This window comes from Salmo salar, chromosome 07 (genome assembly GCF_965601325.2).
Source record: "Salmo salar chromosome 07, fSalSal1, whole genome shotgun sequence".
In the NCBI taxonomy this organism is placed as follows: Eukaryota; Metazoa; Chordata; class Actinopteri; order Salmoniformes; family Salmonidae; genus Salmo; species Salmo salar.
The window spans coordinates 53,937,693-53,953,233 of NC_138297.1; the positions used below are offsets into that span (position 1 = coordinate 53,937,693).

General features: G+C 42.7%; 1 protein-coding gene across 2 annotated transcripts; it reads right to left on the bottom strand.

Moving 5' to 3' along the window:
* Nucleotides 1-3,206: 3,206 nt before the first annotated feature.
* LOC106609533 (uncharacterized) lies at nucleotides 3,207-10,804 on the bottom strand. Of its 2 annotated transcripts, XM_014208455.3 has the most exons (9): nucleotides 10,664-10,804; nucleotides 9,630-9,832; nucleotides 9,436-9,525; nucleotides 9,122-9,217; nucleotides 8,558-8,668; nucleotides 8,323-8,446; nucleotides 7,128-7,338; nucleotides 5,289-5,338; nucleotides 3,207-5,176 (listed from the first exon to the last, which is right to left on the bottom strand). In XM_014208455.3, exons 1-9 carry the CDS (start codon nucleotides 10,719-10,721, stop codon nucleotides 4,062-4,064), a joined length of 2,058 nt encoding a protein of 685 aa, XP_014063930.2. In that variant the 5' UTR covers nucleotides 10,722-10,804; the 3' UTR covers nucleotides 3,207-4,061. The 2 variants fall into 2 exon arrangements, with proteins under 2 accessions (XP_014063930.2, XP_014063932.1); XM_014208457.3 differs by lacking the exon at nucleotides 7,128-7,338 and having other exon boundaries at nucleotides 4,972-5,176.
* Nucleotides 10,805-15,541: the final 4,737 nt, after the last annotated feature.

The window sequence follows — 15,541 nt, forward strand, 5'->3', positions numbered from 1 at the left end:
ACATTTTAACATCTTGACCATGTTCTGTTATAATATCCACCCGGCACAGCCAGAAGAGGACTGGCCACCCCTCATAGCCTGGTTCCTCTCTAGGTTTCTTCCTAGGTTTTTGGCCTTTCTAGGGAGTTTTTCCTAGGGAGTTTTTCCTAGCCACCGTGCTTCTTTCACATGCATTGCTTGCTGTTTGGGGTTTTAGGCTGGGTTTCTGTACAGCACTTTAAGATATCAGCTGATGTACGAAGGGCTATATAAATACATTTGATTTCATTTGATTTCATTTGTAGTGCCTTGCGGTCGGAGGCCAAGCTGTTGCCATACCAGGCAGTGATGCAACCAGTCAGGATGCTCTCGATGGCGCAGCTGTAGAACCTTTTGAGGATCTGAGGACCCATGCCAAATCTTTTCAGTCTCCTGAGGGTGAATAGGTTTTGTCGTGCCCTCTTCACGACTGTCTTGGTGTGCTTGGACCATGTTAGTTTGTTGGTGATGTGGACACCAAGGAACTTGAAACTCAACCTGCTCCACTGCAGCCCCGTCGATGAGAATAGGAGCGTGCTCTGTCCTCTTTTTCCTGTAGTCCACAATCATCTCCTTTGTCTTGATCACGTTGAGGGAGAGGTTGTTGTCCTGGCACCACACGGCTAGGTCTCTGACCTCCCTATAGGCTGTCTCGTCGTTGTCGGTGATCAGGCCTACCACTGTTGTGTCATTGGCAAACTTAATGGTGTTTGAGTCGTGCCTGGCCGTGCAGTCATGATTGAACAGGGAGTACAGGAGGGGACTGAGCACACACCCCTGAGGGGCCCCTGTGCTGAGGATCAGCGTGGTGGATGTGTTGTTACCTACCCTTACCACTTGGGGTGGCCCGTCAGGAAGTTCAGGATCCAGTTGCAGTGGGAGGTGTTTAGTCCCAGGGCCCTGAGCTTATTGATGAGCTTTGAGGGCACTATGGTGTTGAACGCTGAGCTGTAGTCAATGAATAGCATTCTCACATTTTGTCCAGGTGGGAAAGGGCAGTGTGGAGTGCAATAGAGATTGCATCAGCTGTGGATCTGTTGGGGCGGTATGCAAATTAGAGTGGGTCTAGGGTTTCTGGGATAATGGTGTTGATGTGAGCCATGACCACCAGTCCGTGGTGAGTAATTGCAGTCCTGATGTCCAGAATTTTTTTTTCAGTCATAAGACGGTAGCGGCAACATTATGTACACAATAAGTTAAAAAAATTGTTACAAAAAACTTAAATAAACGAACAAAAAAACACAATCGGTTGGGGACATGTAAAATCTCTATGCCTTATTATTAAAATGCCTGCCAAACGGCCACATTCCCCATTGACTGTGGATTGAAAATGTCGGATTGCTTGGGAATGTCCTCCCAAGCCCACTTTATCATGTTTGATTGAGTTGTCTAGAAAATATAGTTTTTGTAGGCTCTGATGATATCTGATTGGATTTTAGTTATTTTGTGTGTGGGTCATTACCAGTATGTCAGCCCTGGGCCCAGTTTAAAAAAAATCTATTTGGATTTCACAAAAATATGAATAGAACAGGGGTCCCCATTCAAGTCAATGATTAGTCCATTCTATTCATGATATTTCTATGCATTTCAACCTATCCGATAGAATAGATAACGTTTGAAAAACTGGGTTCTGTTGATTCAGAACTGTAACTGTTAGTGAAAACAGATTTGATATAATACACAACCAACTCTTACACTGCAACTGCAAAGGTATTCAAGTCTGCAAGTTTTTATTTTTATCATATGACCAGGTAAGCTTTCTGAAGGTTAGAAAATGTCCCCACCACTTTGTGTATATTGTTTCATTTGCAGAAATCACTTCAATGAGACCATTTGCAAGATTGACACACAGCAAAGATCAGGAATGACAAATGTTCTGTAGCAGAGTAGCGATGTATCTCATACCTTTACCTTTCTAGGTATTCAATACAATCACCAGCATTACTTTAGCATCGTGAAGAAGAATTGTATTTATTTTCTCCACACAGAAGATATCACCCCTCTAGGAAACTGGTCCTGAGGTCCATAGTGTCAGGTCTGGATGAGACACTACCCCCCAGCTGGAGGACTCAGTCCCAACTTGAAGCTCGTCTGCATGTGATGTAGTGGTAAAACAAATAGATGGGTAAACTCTGATCGCCGGTCGCGGTGAAAAAAGTAACACCCTATACTTTCAATGAATTTTTCCTCAAAGGTGGGTAAACTGTAAAAAAAACCCACTTCCGCTGTAGTAAACTTGGAAGAACCCTGTGAAACCTGTATGTCTGCATTTACACAGGCAGACAAATTAATGTTTTTCACTAATGAGTCTTTTGACCAATCAGATCAGCTCTGAAAAAGATTGGCGATTGGGAAAAAGATCAGAATTGGGCTGCCTGTGTCAACACAGCCTATGTGAACTGTGCTGATTGAATCATGTTTCTGGATGGGGTGATAAAGATATGTTTCCGCTCATATGTTTTACCCACTGCAAAGTGAGAACATGTTACTGAAGGAAGCAAAGGAAGATACAGAGAACTTCCTAAAACCAACATAGTGTCTTAATAGGGCATTGGGCCTGCCAGCACAGCTTCAATGCCCCTTGGCATAGATTCTACAAGTGTCTGGAACTCTATTGGAAGAATGTGACACCATTCCTGCTCAAGAAATTCCACAATTTGGGTTTTTGTTGATGGAAAACCCTGTCTCAGTGTTCAATTGGGTTGAGATCCGGTGAGACAGAACCTTTAAACCCCCTATGCTTCTTTGAGACCCCTGTTTCAAAGTCACAGATCTCTTCTAGCCATTGTAGCCAAAATAATGGGCAACTGGGTATTTTTATACATGACCCTAAGCATGATGGGATGTGAATTGCTTAATTAACTCAGGAACCACACCTGTGTAGAAGCAACAGCTTTCAATATACTTTGTATCCCTCATTTACTCAAGTGTTTCCTGTATGTTGGCAGTTAGCCATCATTCTGAGCTTTGGCTTGTTTGATTGCACGAGGCCCAGTCGGGGGCCCTCTGGTCCACCCAGGACATCTAGGGCAGTCCCGTCCCAGTTCTGAACAGTCACCTGTACGATAACCCTGTAAGCCAGTGCCAGATGGGAACACACCAGCATGTAATGATTATGAAAATGCTTGACTCAATCATTCATCTACTTTGTTTTGGAATGGCACAATGTTTACACAAAGGCAAAACGGTTGGTGTTTTTAGATGGATATGTTTATTGATATATTAATGCATAACTCAATTACAGAAGAGTAGATTCTGCCGATTATACTGCATTCAACAGAACACTAAATCACTATATCACCATGGAAATAAATCCAGGTGCTGAACATTTAAACAGTTTCACCAAAACTCCATATAACATTACGTAAACAAACAGATGGAACAGCCTCAACCAGTGGAGTGGCTTATGTACATATTTTCATCCTCAACTATTATGCAGAGTGATTTTTAAAAAGGGAAAGTTCACTATTTAACAATTTATTGTTAGATGGTTCATCACCTTGAAAGTAGTCTATGGGCCAGGAAAACCTGTAATCTATAGTTCAGTTTTCTTTAAGCAGCCACTACAAACTTAAGCTAATTTTAAACACCTCTAACTATAAATCAAAGAGAGTGATAGGGTCAATTAGGCAATTGTTCTAAATGTAATAGCCCAATCAACTAAAATAAATCCAATATTTGGTTTTACATTAGCATAAGGTAATTTAGCAACATTTCTATTTTTTTTACATTTCATGGATGCCCCATATCACTTCCATTGAATATCAGCTAGTGGAGGCTCACGTTAGCTTGTTAATTTGTAGTGTCTGTTTAAAGAAAACTGAAACACAGATTACAGTGTCTCCTGGCCCATAGACTACTTAAAGGATGAGGAATCGTCAAGCTGTAAATTACTGAACTTCTCCTTGAACTGGGAAAAAGGCTTTAAAGTGTTGAGGATATGATACATTAGTTTGGTACTGGGTGTACTTCCTGCATCTCCACTAATGCCACTATTACAAAAGCTCTACCAAAAAAAGCATATTGTAAATACACTACAACTTTCAATGATTTTTCTTCATGTGATAGTTCAGGTGTGAACTGCGTTTGTAAGTATTCGGGCAACGAAGACATGAATATGGCCTCTCCCCTGAATGAACTAGCAAATGTTTTTTTAAGCAAGTTCTCCGGATAAAACCCCTTCCACATTCATTGCAAGTGTAGGGACGCTCTCCCCTATGCCCACGCATGTGGACAACTAAATGGCTCGACTTAAAAAAACGTTTGTCACACTCTTTGCATTGGTAAGGTCTCTCCCCAGTGTGAAAGCGCTGGTGTACCTGCAGATCCCCTCCTGATGGAAACGCCTTCCCACACACAGAGCACATGTACGGTCTCTCCCCTGTGTGGAGCCTTATGTGCACAGTGAGATTACCTTTCTGAGTGAAACATTTACCACAGTAGGAGCAGGAAAAGGGACGATAATTCATATGAGTGCGCATGTGATCCTTGAGGCGACGGTTTGTTACGAAGGACTTTCCACATTGGTGGCAATGGTGTGTTCTCGGAAGTTGCAATCCTTTCTTCTTTGGAAGGTGCGACGATGGCCTCAGATCCGACCTCTTGTGGGCTTCCACGTGGTGCACGAGGCTGGGCAAGTTGCTGAAGGTAATTCCACATTTGTGACAGTCGAGCGTTTGGACGACACTGTGACTTTTTTCGTGGGTGTCCAGTTGACTCGATTCGGGAAAGCTCCTTGCACAGTGACGGCACTGGAATGGATATTGCGGTGATGTCTTAAAACTCTTCCCGCTCTGTGGACAGATGTACATGGCTTCGTTGTGTGGACACTGGTGTCTCAATTTCTCACGCAGAGAACCAAACTCTCTCCAGCACTTCAGGCAGCTAAAGGCAGTGCCCACACATTGCATCCTCTTATGGTTTGACAGACTTGTAAAGAATTTGAATCTATTCCCGCAGTTGGAGCACTTGTATGGATTATCCCCACAGTGAATTTGCTGGTGTTGGACAAGTTGAGACTGATAATTAAAGCACTTCCCACATTGGGGACACTGGTGGAAAATGTTCATGTGTGATGAACTGGAAGTAGATGGGGCACACTCATTTGAAGCTGAAGAAAGGGGAGTCAACACCTGAAACGATACCCCTGCAACTGGGTCTGTGGAAAAATGAATAAAAACATTGACGTTTCCCCTTCCATTGCCCCACAATGGTCAGCTGCGGCTTTCCAAAGGGTAAATGTACTTGACTAAAAGTTAGTGAGGTCTCACCTGTATCACCACCTTGCATGACACTGGTAGGAGAAAGACCAGAACCAGCCCTGTGAAAAGCACAAAACAGAAATGCAAATTGATGACCATTACTAAGACAAGTGGTAAAGTTGTTTGATGCACTGTTTCAACCAACAAAAAGGTATTCATTAATTATCACATACAGTGTCTTAAAGTATTCACACCACTTGACTTATTCCACATTTTGTTGTTACAGCCTGAATTCAAAATGGATTAAATAAAACATATTCTCACCCATCTACACACAATACTCCATAATGACAAAGTGAAAACATGTTTTTAGAAATGTTTGCAAATGTATTAAATTATATACAAAAATAATTCATTTACATATGTACTCACACCCCTGAGTCAATACCTTGTAGAAGCACCTTTAGCAGTGATTACAGCTGTAAGTCAAAACTGTAACTCGGCCACTCCGGAACATTCACGGTCTTCTTGGTAAGCAACTTCAGTGTGGATTTAGTCTTGTGTTTTAGGTTATTGTCCTGCATCTCCAAGTGTCTGGTGGATAGCAGACTAAGGGAGGGGCCCTCTAGTAGGGCCTCTCCAGCCCCCCCTGGCAAGACGTCTTACAAGGACAAATCGAGCTGTCTCGGGCAGGCTGATGTGGGGAGGGGGCCTCATATATAAAGGTGAAATAAAATAAAAATGTTGCCTGTGCTTAGCTCCATTTCATTTACTTTTTATCCTGAAAAACTCCCCAGTCCCCAATGATTACAAGCATACCTACAACATGACGCAGCTACCAGTATGCTTGAAAATATGGAGAGTGGTACTGAGTAAGTATTATTTTAGTGCCTTGTATTTACATTTTTATTTAACCTTTATTTAACTAGGCAAGTCAGTAAAGAACAAATTCTCATTTACAATGACGGCCTACTTGTAAAGCACCCCTGGCCAAACACTTCCCTAACCCGGATGACGCTGGGCCAATTGTGCGCCGCCCTATGGGACTACCCTGATCACGGCCGATTGTGATACAGCCCGGGATCGAACCCGGGTCTCTAGTGACGCCTCTAGCACTGCGATGCATTGCCTTAGACTGCTGCGCCATTCGGTAGGCCAAGCATAATGCATGTTTTAGAATATTTGTTATTCTGTACAGGCTTCCTTCTTTTCACTCTGTCAATCAGGTTAGTATTGTAGAGTAACTACAATGTTGTTGTCCATCCCGTTTTATCCTATCACAGCTATTAAACTAAACTGTTTTATATTCCCCATATATTCACTATTGGCGGTTTTCTTCCTCTCCAGCAACTGAGTGGACGCCAGTATCTTTGTAGTGACTGGGTGTATTGATACACGATCCAAAGTATAATTAGTAACTTCACCATGCTCAAAGGGCTATTCAATGTCTGCTTTTTTAATTTATTTGGACCCATCTACCAATAGTTGCCTTTCTTTGTGAAGCATTGGAAAACCTCCTTGGTCTTAGTGGTTGAATCTGTGTTTGAAATTAACTGAGGGACCTAACAAATAATTGTATGTGTGGGGTAAAGAGATGAGGTAGTCATTGAAAAATAATGTTCAACACTTATTGCACACAGAGTGAGTCCATGCAACTTCTTATGTGACTTGTTAAGCAAATATTTACTCCTGAACTTATTTAGGCTTGCCCTAAAAAAGGGGTTAAATACTTATTGACTCAAGACATTTCAGCTTTTCATTTGTAAAAATGTCTAAAAACATAATTTAACGTTGACATTGTGGGGTATTGTGACAAAACATCTCAATTTAATCAATTTTAAATTCAGGCTGTAACAACAACATTTGTAAAAAGTCAAGGTGTGTAAATACTTTCTGAAGGCACTGTACCTTTTCTGTGCTGACTCGTCCTCTACATCAATGTCATCTTCATTCGCTTCATCACAGGTTTCATCGCAGCCTATAATATCTCTTGTGCTCCCCATTGCCACTAAATGTGCTGTCCTCATCCCCACACCAGTGTCCAGATTGGTACGGTTTAACTGGTCAGGGAAGGCATCAGATTCAATATCTGATTCCTGAGGAATGTCAGAGGAGGAGACTGCACAGACAAAAACAAATACGTTAAATATAAATTGAATATCTGCCAGGCTGTTCTGAATACTTCTCATATCCCTAATTTACATTTTAATCTGTCAAATTGTTTATTATTTGTCTAATCCATCCAAGTTTAAATCCATTTAAAATGAACAAGAAAGGTAAGGAACATGGTGAGAGGAAGTTCCTGCACATAAATCAGAATTTTTTTATGGAATGGTCTGCCAATCCATGTGAGAGATGCAGACTCGGTCTCAACCTTTAAGTCTGTATTGAAGACTCATCTCTTCAGTAGGTCCTATGATTAAGTGTAGTCTGGCCCAGTAGTGCGAAGGTGAACGGAAAGGAACTGGAGCAACGAACCGCCCTTGCTGTCTCTGCCTGGCCGGTTCCCCTCTCTCCACTGGGATTCTCTGCCTCTAACCCTATTACAGGGGCTGTGTCACTGGCTTACTGGTCGTCTTCCATGTCGTCCCTAGGAGGGGTGTGTCACTTGAGTGGGTTGAGTTACTGACATGATCTTCCTGTCCGGGTTAGCGCCCCCCTTGGGTTTGTGCCGTGGCGGAGATCTTTGTGGGCTATATTCGGCCTTGTCTCAGGATGGTAAGTTGGTGGTTGAAGATATCCCTCTAGTGGTGTGGGGGCTGTGCTTTGGCAAAGTGGGTGGGGTTATATCCTGCCTGGGCATAGGACCATGCCTCAGGACTACCTGGCCTGATTACTCCTTGCTGTCCCCAGTCCACCTGGTCGTGCTGCTGCTTCAGTTTCAAGGGAGTTTTTCATAGCCACCGTGCTTCTATACCTGCATTGCTTGCTGTTTGGGGTTTTAGGCTGGGTTTCTGTACAGCACTTTGTGACATCAGCTGATGTAAGAAGGGCTTTATAAATACATTTGATTGATTGCAGTTGTTACATCAATAAACCTTATCTAACCATGTGGCGCTAAAATGATTGGTATAAAAAAATGAGTAATTTTCTATGAACTTACTGTTTGTGTACAATGTTCTGCATTGTTTGTAATTCTGGAGCAGAAACTGGAGATCTTCTGAGTGAGAGAAAGACTGCAGGCATTCATCCAGGCCAGAGGAGCCAGCACTCAGCAACAATGCAGTCTAGGGAAAAGAGGGACACAAATAAAATGCCAAAATAGATTCCAGGCCAACTACAGTTCTTAATTTGAATGCCGTTTTCTCAAGACTGTCTTACGAAAGTGATTTCTGCACCTGCTTAAAGTCTGGTAGTGTAAGCAGCTCTTCCAGCCGAGTGAGGAAGTCACAGACCAGTTCCTGAAGCGCTTTGTCAAAATCAGGTCTGAATTCCTCAAGGAACACTACCTGAAAAGATGGAGAGTCAGCGAGATAATGCAAAAGGAAAAAGGTTAGCCTACTTAATGATTGGTTGGGAGACCCTGCATGATCCTACTTTGGGTGCCAAGTCTTTTCTTCTCTCTTGTCAGGGTCTACTAGTTATGACTTATCATACAACAAAATGCAATTTTTCAAGGACATTATTACTAGGTTCTCCCTGGCTGTACCATCGATCCAGTCAAGCCATATGGCAGAGACTGCCTTTCCAAACTGCCTCAACTATCTGAAGCTGACTAGACACCATTCACTTTCCATTTGGATTATTTGCTGTGTCGGTTTGTTTTGCTTTTGAAGCATTTTGAGATTCTATTTTTTAATGAGAAGTGCTATATAAGCTAAATAAATTATTATTAGGTCAGGCTAAAGAAAATGTTAAACTAAAACAGATTCAAGACAAGCTTGACATGAACAGCTACTTACTTGAACGAAGTGTTCACGCTCAACTGGGTCTGTAATCAAGCTTTGGGTGAGCTTGGCAAAGTTAGCTTCAGGTGATTCCATGCCTGCATCATAGGACTGTAAAACAATGTGGAAAACACACCGAAACCGGATGGTCATTTTTAGACTTGGTGTTAAAGGGGGTGACAAATGGCACACAACTGTCCATACCAACAAACTTAAGCCCTTGATTTTAATGTGGCTGAAATATCAGGGTGTTAATTCTCTTTTAAGTGTCCAGCAGGGGAAAAAAAGTTAACATCTTGGCATTGTACTATGACATTTGATTTACCAACCTGAACCTGTGCAAGTTGAGAAGACTTTATAGAATAAAGGAGGGTTTGGAGGCTGACAGGGTGTTCAGCAGAAAATCGTCCCAAAGTTACCTGCAAGAAAAGTGGTGATGGAGTCTGATACTTTGCATAAAACTATTCTCTGCACTTCACCAATTGAAGTGATCCTGTATGAAAGATTAGACAGCATTTCTTACTCTTGCTCTCAGCCCCAAAATAAGGAGGGTCCTCTGTCTGTCAGTCATAAGTTCGGGGACAGTTTGTGTTACCACGGTCACAAACTCCTCTAATTTTCCATAGTGCTTAATGGCCCTCTGTTGTGATACCTGCCACATAAATGCAGACATCAATCGTAGAGGTGGGACCAAAAGGCGCAGGGAGGAGAGAGGGATGGGGGAATCTATAATGTGAAAAGCACAGTGTGTTACTGTTAGATGGCTAGTTAAATCAATTACGTTTAGCTATGCATATCTTAGCTACCGTTATGTCATAATAACATTGTCATAACAAATTTCATAACAATCCCAGCAGACAATAGCTTGCGCTGAATGTGCATGTGGACACTCAATAACATAATAATAGCTAGCTAGCTAGTCAATAACATATTATAAACTGGGTGGATGGAACCCTGAATGCTGATTGGCTGACAGCCGTGGTATATCAGACCGTATACCACAGGTATGATAAAGTATGTATTTTTACTGCTCTAATTACCTTGGAAACCAGTTTATAATAGCAATAAGGCACCTCAGGGGTTTGTGGTATATTGCCAATATACAACGGCTAATGGCTGTATCCAGGCACTCCGCGTTGCGTCGTGATGAAAACCAGCCCTTAGCCGTGGTATATTGGCCATATACCACAACCCCTCAATCGTATTGCTTAAAAATATCGAAAGGCACAGCTAGCTAACGTTAGATATACAAGAGTTTTTTCTAGAAACTGCACAATAGCTAGCTAGATATCGAGCTACTTCCTTGACGTCAGGGTCGTTTTTCACTAGACACTAAGTGCTAGAAAACTGGCCGAAACGTGGAGCGACGATCCGAATTTGTCCAATTAGAAACGCTCGTGTACATGTTCCGTTGCAAAACGTTTAGCTACGGTTGTTCTTATACGACCCTGGTCATAGCTAGCTAGCGACCTGGTTATTACGCCCACCTAGGTTAGAAAGCTAGCTAGCAAACACACAATATTGTTTTCTATCTTGCAAGTTACCACCAATACATACCCATTATGGCCCATGTGCCAATCAATATCTTAGCTACCTTAGCTAGTGAGCGCCGCATGAGACAGTAGAAAGTAAATCTAGCTAGCTAATGTTACCACCATAAAAGAGGATGTGAAACCTTTGCCACCAAGTACTATTTTAACGTCAGTGTCCAAAAAGTCTTCAAAATAAAAGTCATCAATTATGCTAAATGTGTAATATTTAACTATCAAGCTATTCAATATATGTATTTATGAACTTGATTATTGCCAATACAATCTGCATTTTAGTTATTACTAACTGTATTTACATGTAACCATTAACTTCATCATTAGTATAATAAGAGGTCTAAGACATCTGTAACAAGGGCATTGTAGACTAACATGAGACATCTACATCATCATACCATTATAGACCATATCTGTCTAAAATAGTATGCCTACTAATCACTTCCTCATGCTGTGATTGTGAATTGAATAGTCATAATCAATGGCAGCCTAAGATGTGTCCCTATCAAGGAAAACTATGTAAGGGTAGGGCTTACATCCGTTATATACTTACATTTTTTATTATGAGAGCCACTTGACCTACTGAAGCTTCATGGGGGTGGAGTCATAATTCTCTGTGACATGTCAGACCACGGGACCATAGGGAATTTGGTCATTTCTGATAGTTGAAAAGGTACCCAGAAATGTGTTTACCTGTGTTGTTCATGATGCCTCTCCATTGATAATCACTTCATGCCAAAATAGAGCATGGCAGTCACACACACTAAACCCTGTTCATACAATTCACTGTACACTATTCAGGAAATGCTGATTGCACCCACAATGCTATGAAACTGTATGGAAAAGGGTGAATGTTTTCAGAAACCATGTGTTGTGAGTAGGGTTGCACATTTTGGGGAATATACAGAGGTGGAAACTTTCTGTGGGAATTAACGGAAATATATGCAAAGTAATATTAATACCACTTAAATGTAGATGTTTTTTGCATTGGATATATTTACCATATATGGAGACAGAAACATAAACCTTTTACCTTATCATAAGTAGACATAATTGCAAATGATTCAATCCTTCCAATAGAAATAAAAACAATGTAGTTACAAATCGAACTTTAAATGAGTTGACTCTTCACATGGGATGATTTCACTGAACAACAACAAAAAGGGAATATTGAATGATCCCCAATGATCCATCGCATCTCCCAAAAACGTTTTTAACATACATCTGTAAAATTATAGTCTAGAAACTAAAGCTTTGGTTGTCTTCCTCTCAGGTTTCCTCCTCAATCAGACTCTGAGGCCTTATCTTCACTGTCACTTTCCAACTTTGTTGAGGATGGCTCGTTGTCAGGCTAAAAAAGCCTAAAATTTGCCCAGATGGCCACCAGTTTTTCAACCCTTGTATTGGTCAGCCTGTTGCGTGCTTTGGTGTGTGTTCCCAAACAAGGACCAGTTGCGCTCCGAGGCGGCTGATATTGGTGGGATTTGGAGGATGATGGAGGCAACAGGGGAAAGAGCCTCAGATACACAAAGTCCCTTCCACCAGGTGGCTGATGAGATATCTTGGCACGACTGCCATATTGCATGTCCATCCCAAAGTCCTTGCCTGGAAGTTTACTTTGCCAGACTGCCAAGAACCTTGCCCTCATCCAGGCCAAGGTGGAAAGACATGGTAGTGATGACACCATAGGCCTTGTTGATCTCTGCACCAGACAGGATGCTCTTGCTAACATACTTCGGGTCCAACATGTAAGCTGCGGCGTGTATGGGCTTCAGGCAGAAGTCTTCACGCTTTTTGATGTATTTCAGACCTGCAGTTCTCTCTGCTTGGAGCAACAGTGAAGTGGACAGGGCAGTACGGATTTCTTCTCTTACATCTGCAAGCAGTCTGAACATCAGACAGGATGGCATTGTCTCCCTTAATCCGTGCCATGGCTACTGTTATAGGTTTCAGGAGTTTCAGGCTGCTTACCACTCTCTCCCAAAATACATCATCCAGGAGGATCCTCTTGATGGGGCTGTCCATATCAGCAGACTGTGATATGGCCATTTCTTGGAGACTCCTTCCCCTCCGGGAGACTGTCAAACATGACAACACCACCCCAACGGGTGTTGCTGGGCAGCTTCAATGTGGTGCTCTTATTCTTCTCATTTTGCTTGGTGAGGTAGATTGCTGTTATACCTTGATGACCCTTCACATACCTAACCATTTCCTTGGCTCTCTTGTAGAGTCTATCCATTGTTTTCAGTGCCATGATATCCTTGAGGAGCAGATTCAATGCATGAGCAGCACAGCCAATGGGTGTGATGCGAGGGTAGGACTCCTCCACTTTAGACCAAACAGCCTTCATGTTCACAGCATTGTCTGTCACCAGTGCAAATACCTTCTGTGGTCCAAGGTCACTGATGACTGCCTTCAGCTCATCTGAAATGTAGAGACCGGTGTGTGTTGTCTCTAGTGTCTGTGCTCTTGTAGAACACTGGTTGAGGGGTGGAGATTATGTAGTTAATTATTCCTTGCCCACGAACATTCGATCACCCATCAGAGATGATTTCAATACAGTCTGCTTTCTCTATGATTTGCTTGACCTTCACTTGAACTCTGCATTCAGCAAATGAGTAGATAAAGTATGTCTGGTTAGACGGGTGTTTGCTGGGCAAAGAATATTCAGAAATCTCTTCCAATACACATTGCCTGTGAGCATCAGAGGTGAACCAGTTGCATACACAGCTCGAGCAAGACATTCATCAGCATTTCTCTGACTATGTTCCTCCATTGAGTCAAAAAAACTTCTGATTCCAGGAGGACCATGAGCTGTTGCTGTTGATAAGGTGTCTGATTCATCATTTTCACCTCAAATAGAAGTAGAGGGACTTTTGTCAGAGGTTGCTTGTTGTGAGTGCTGAGGGAACTATATGCACTTGGCCAGATTATTCTGCATCTTTGTTGCATTCTTCACATATGATTTGGCACAGTATTTGCAAATGTACACAGCTTTTCCTTCTGCATTAGCTGCAGTGAAATGTCTCCAGACATCAGACAGTGACATTTTCCTGTAAAGATTAGAAAAAAAAGAGTAAAAAAAACACAAATACAATTCCATGTACAGGTATAGTTAAGCAGTTAGATTAAACAACTCCTTTGTAAGATAAATGTTTTAAAATGAAACCTGTATGGAAACAGGTGAATTAACACTCAGTTAGCAGGCTCAAATAAGCTAACACCCACATGGTAGCAAAAACTAACTAGCATAAATTGTTAACAAGTTAGAAATGATTTAAACACACTTTTCTGTAGGCTATTCTTTACTAGTTAACAAAAAATAATGTATGTCATATAAAATACACTGCTCAAAAAAATAAAGGGAACACTTAAACAACACAATGTAACTCCAAGTCAATCACACTTCTGTGAAATCAAACTGTCCACTTAGGAAGCAACACTGATTGACAATACATTTCACATGCTGTTGTGCAAATGGAATAGACAACAGGTGGAAAATATAGGCAATTAGCAAGACACCCCCAATAAAGGAGTGGTTCTGCAGGTGGGGACCACAGACCACTTCTCAGTTCCTATGCTTCCTGGCTGATGTTTGGTCACTTTTGAATGCTGGCGGTGCTTTCACTCTAGTGGTAGCATGAGACGGAGTCTACAACCCACACAAGTGGCTCAGGTAGTGCAGCTCATCCAGGATGGCACATCAATGCGAGCTGTGGCAAGAAGGTTTGCTGTGTCTGTCAGCGTAGTGTCCAGAGCATGGAGGCGCTACCAGGAGACAGGCCAGTACATCAGGAGACGTGGAGGAGGCCGTAGGAGGGCAACAACCCAGCAGCAGGACCGCTACCTCCACCTTTGTGCAAGGAGGAGCAGGAGAAGCACTGCCAGAGCCCTGCAAAATGACCTCCAGCAGGCCACAAATGTGCATGTGTCTGCTCAAACGGTCAGAAACAGACTCCATGAGGGTGGTATGAGGGCCCGACATCCACAGGTGGGGGTTGTGCTTACAGCCCAACACCGTGCAGGACGTTTGGCATTTGCCAGAGAACACCAAGATTGGCAAATTCGCCACTGGTGCCCTGTGCTCTTCACAGATGAAAGCAGGTTCACACTGAGCACATGTGACAGACGTGACAGAGTCTGGAGACGCCGTGGAGAACGTTCTGCTGCCTGCAACATCCTCCAGCATGACCGGTTTGGCGGTGGGTCAGTCATGGTGTGGGGTGGCATTTCTTTGGGGGGCCGCACAGCCCTCCATGTGCTCGCCAGAGGTAGCCTGACTGCCATTAGGTACCGAGATGAGATCCTCAGACCCCTTGTGAGACCATATGCTGGTGCGGTTGGCCCTGGGTTCCTCCTAATGCAAGACAATGCTAGACCTCATGTGGCTGGAGTGTGTCAGCAGTTCCTGCAAGAGGAAGGCATTGATGCTATGGACCGCCCATTCCCCAGACCTGAATCCAATTGAGTACATCTGGGACATCATGTCTCGCTCCATACACCAACGCCACGTTGCACCAGACTGTCCAGGAGTTGGCGGATGCTTTAGTCCAGGTCTGGGAGATCCCTCAGGAGACCATCCGCCACCTCATCAGGAGCATGCCCAGGCGTTGTAGGGAGGTCATACAGGCACGTGGAGGCCACACACACTACTGAGCCTCATTTTGACTTGTTTTAAGGACATTACATCAAAGTTGGATCAGCCTGTAGTGTGGTTTTCCACTTTAATTTTGAGTGTGACTCCAAATCCAGACCTCCATGGGTTGATAAATTGGATTTCCATTGATTATTTTTGTGTGATTTTGTTGTCAGCACATTCAACTATGTAAAGAAAAAAGTATTTAATAAGATTATTTCATTCATTCAGATCTAGGATGTGTTATTTTAGTGT

Excerpts from the sequence above, each read along its gene's own strand:
- LOC106609533 (XM_014208455.3), bottom strand. The coding sequence starts at position 10,721 with ATGCGGCGCTCACTAGCTAAGGTAGCTAAGATATTGATTGGCACATGG. Across the intron at positions 9,218-9,435 it reads CTCAACTTGCACAGGTTCAG|TCCTATGATGCAGGCATGGA; the intron begins GTTGGTAAATCA and ends ATTGTTTTACAG. Across the intron at positions 7,339-8,322 it reads CAGAACATTGTACACAAACA|TCTCCTCCTCTGACATTCCT; the intron begins GTAAGTTCATAG and ends TTGTCTGTGCAG.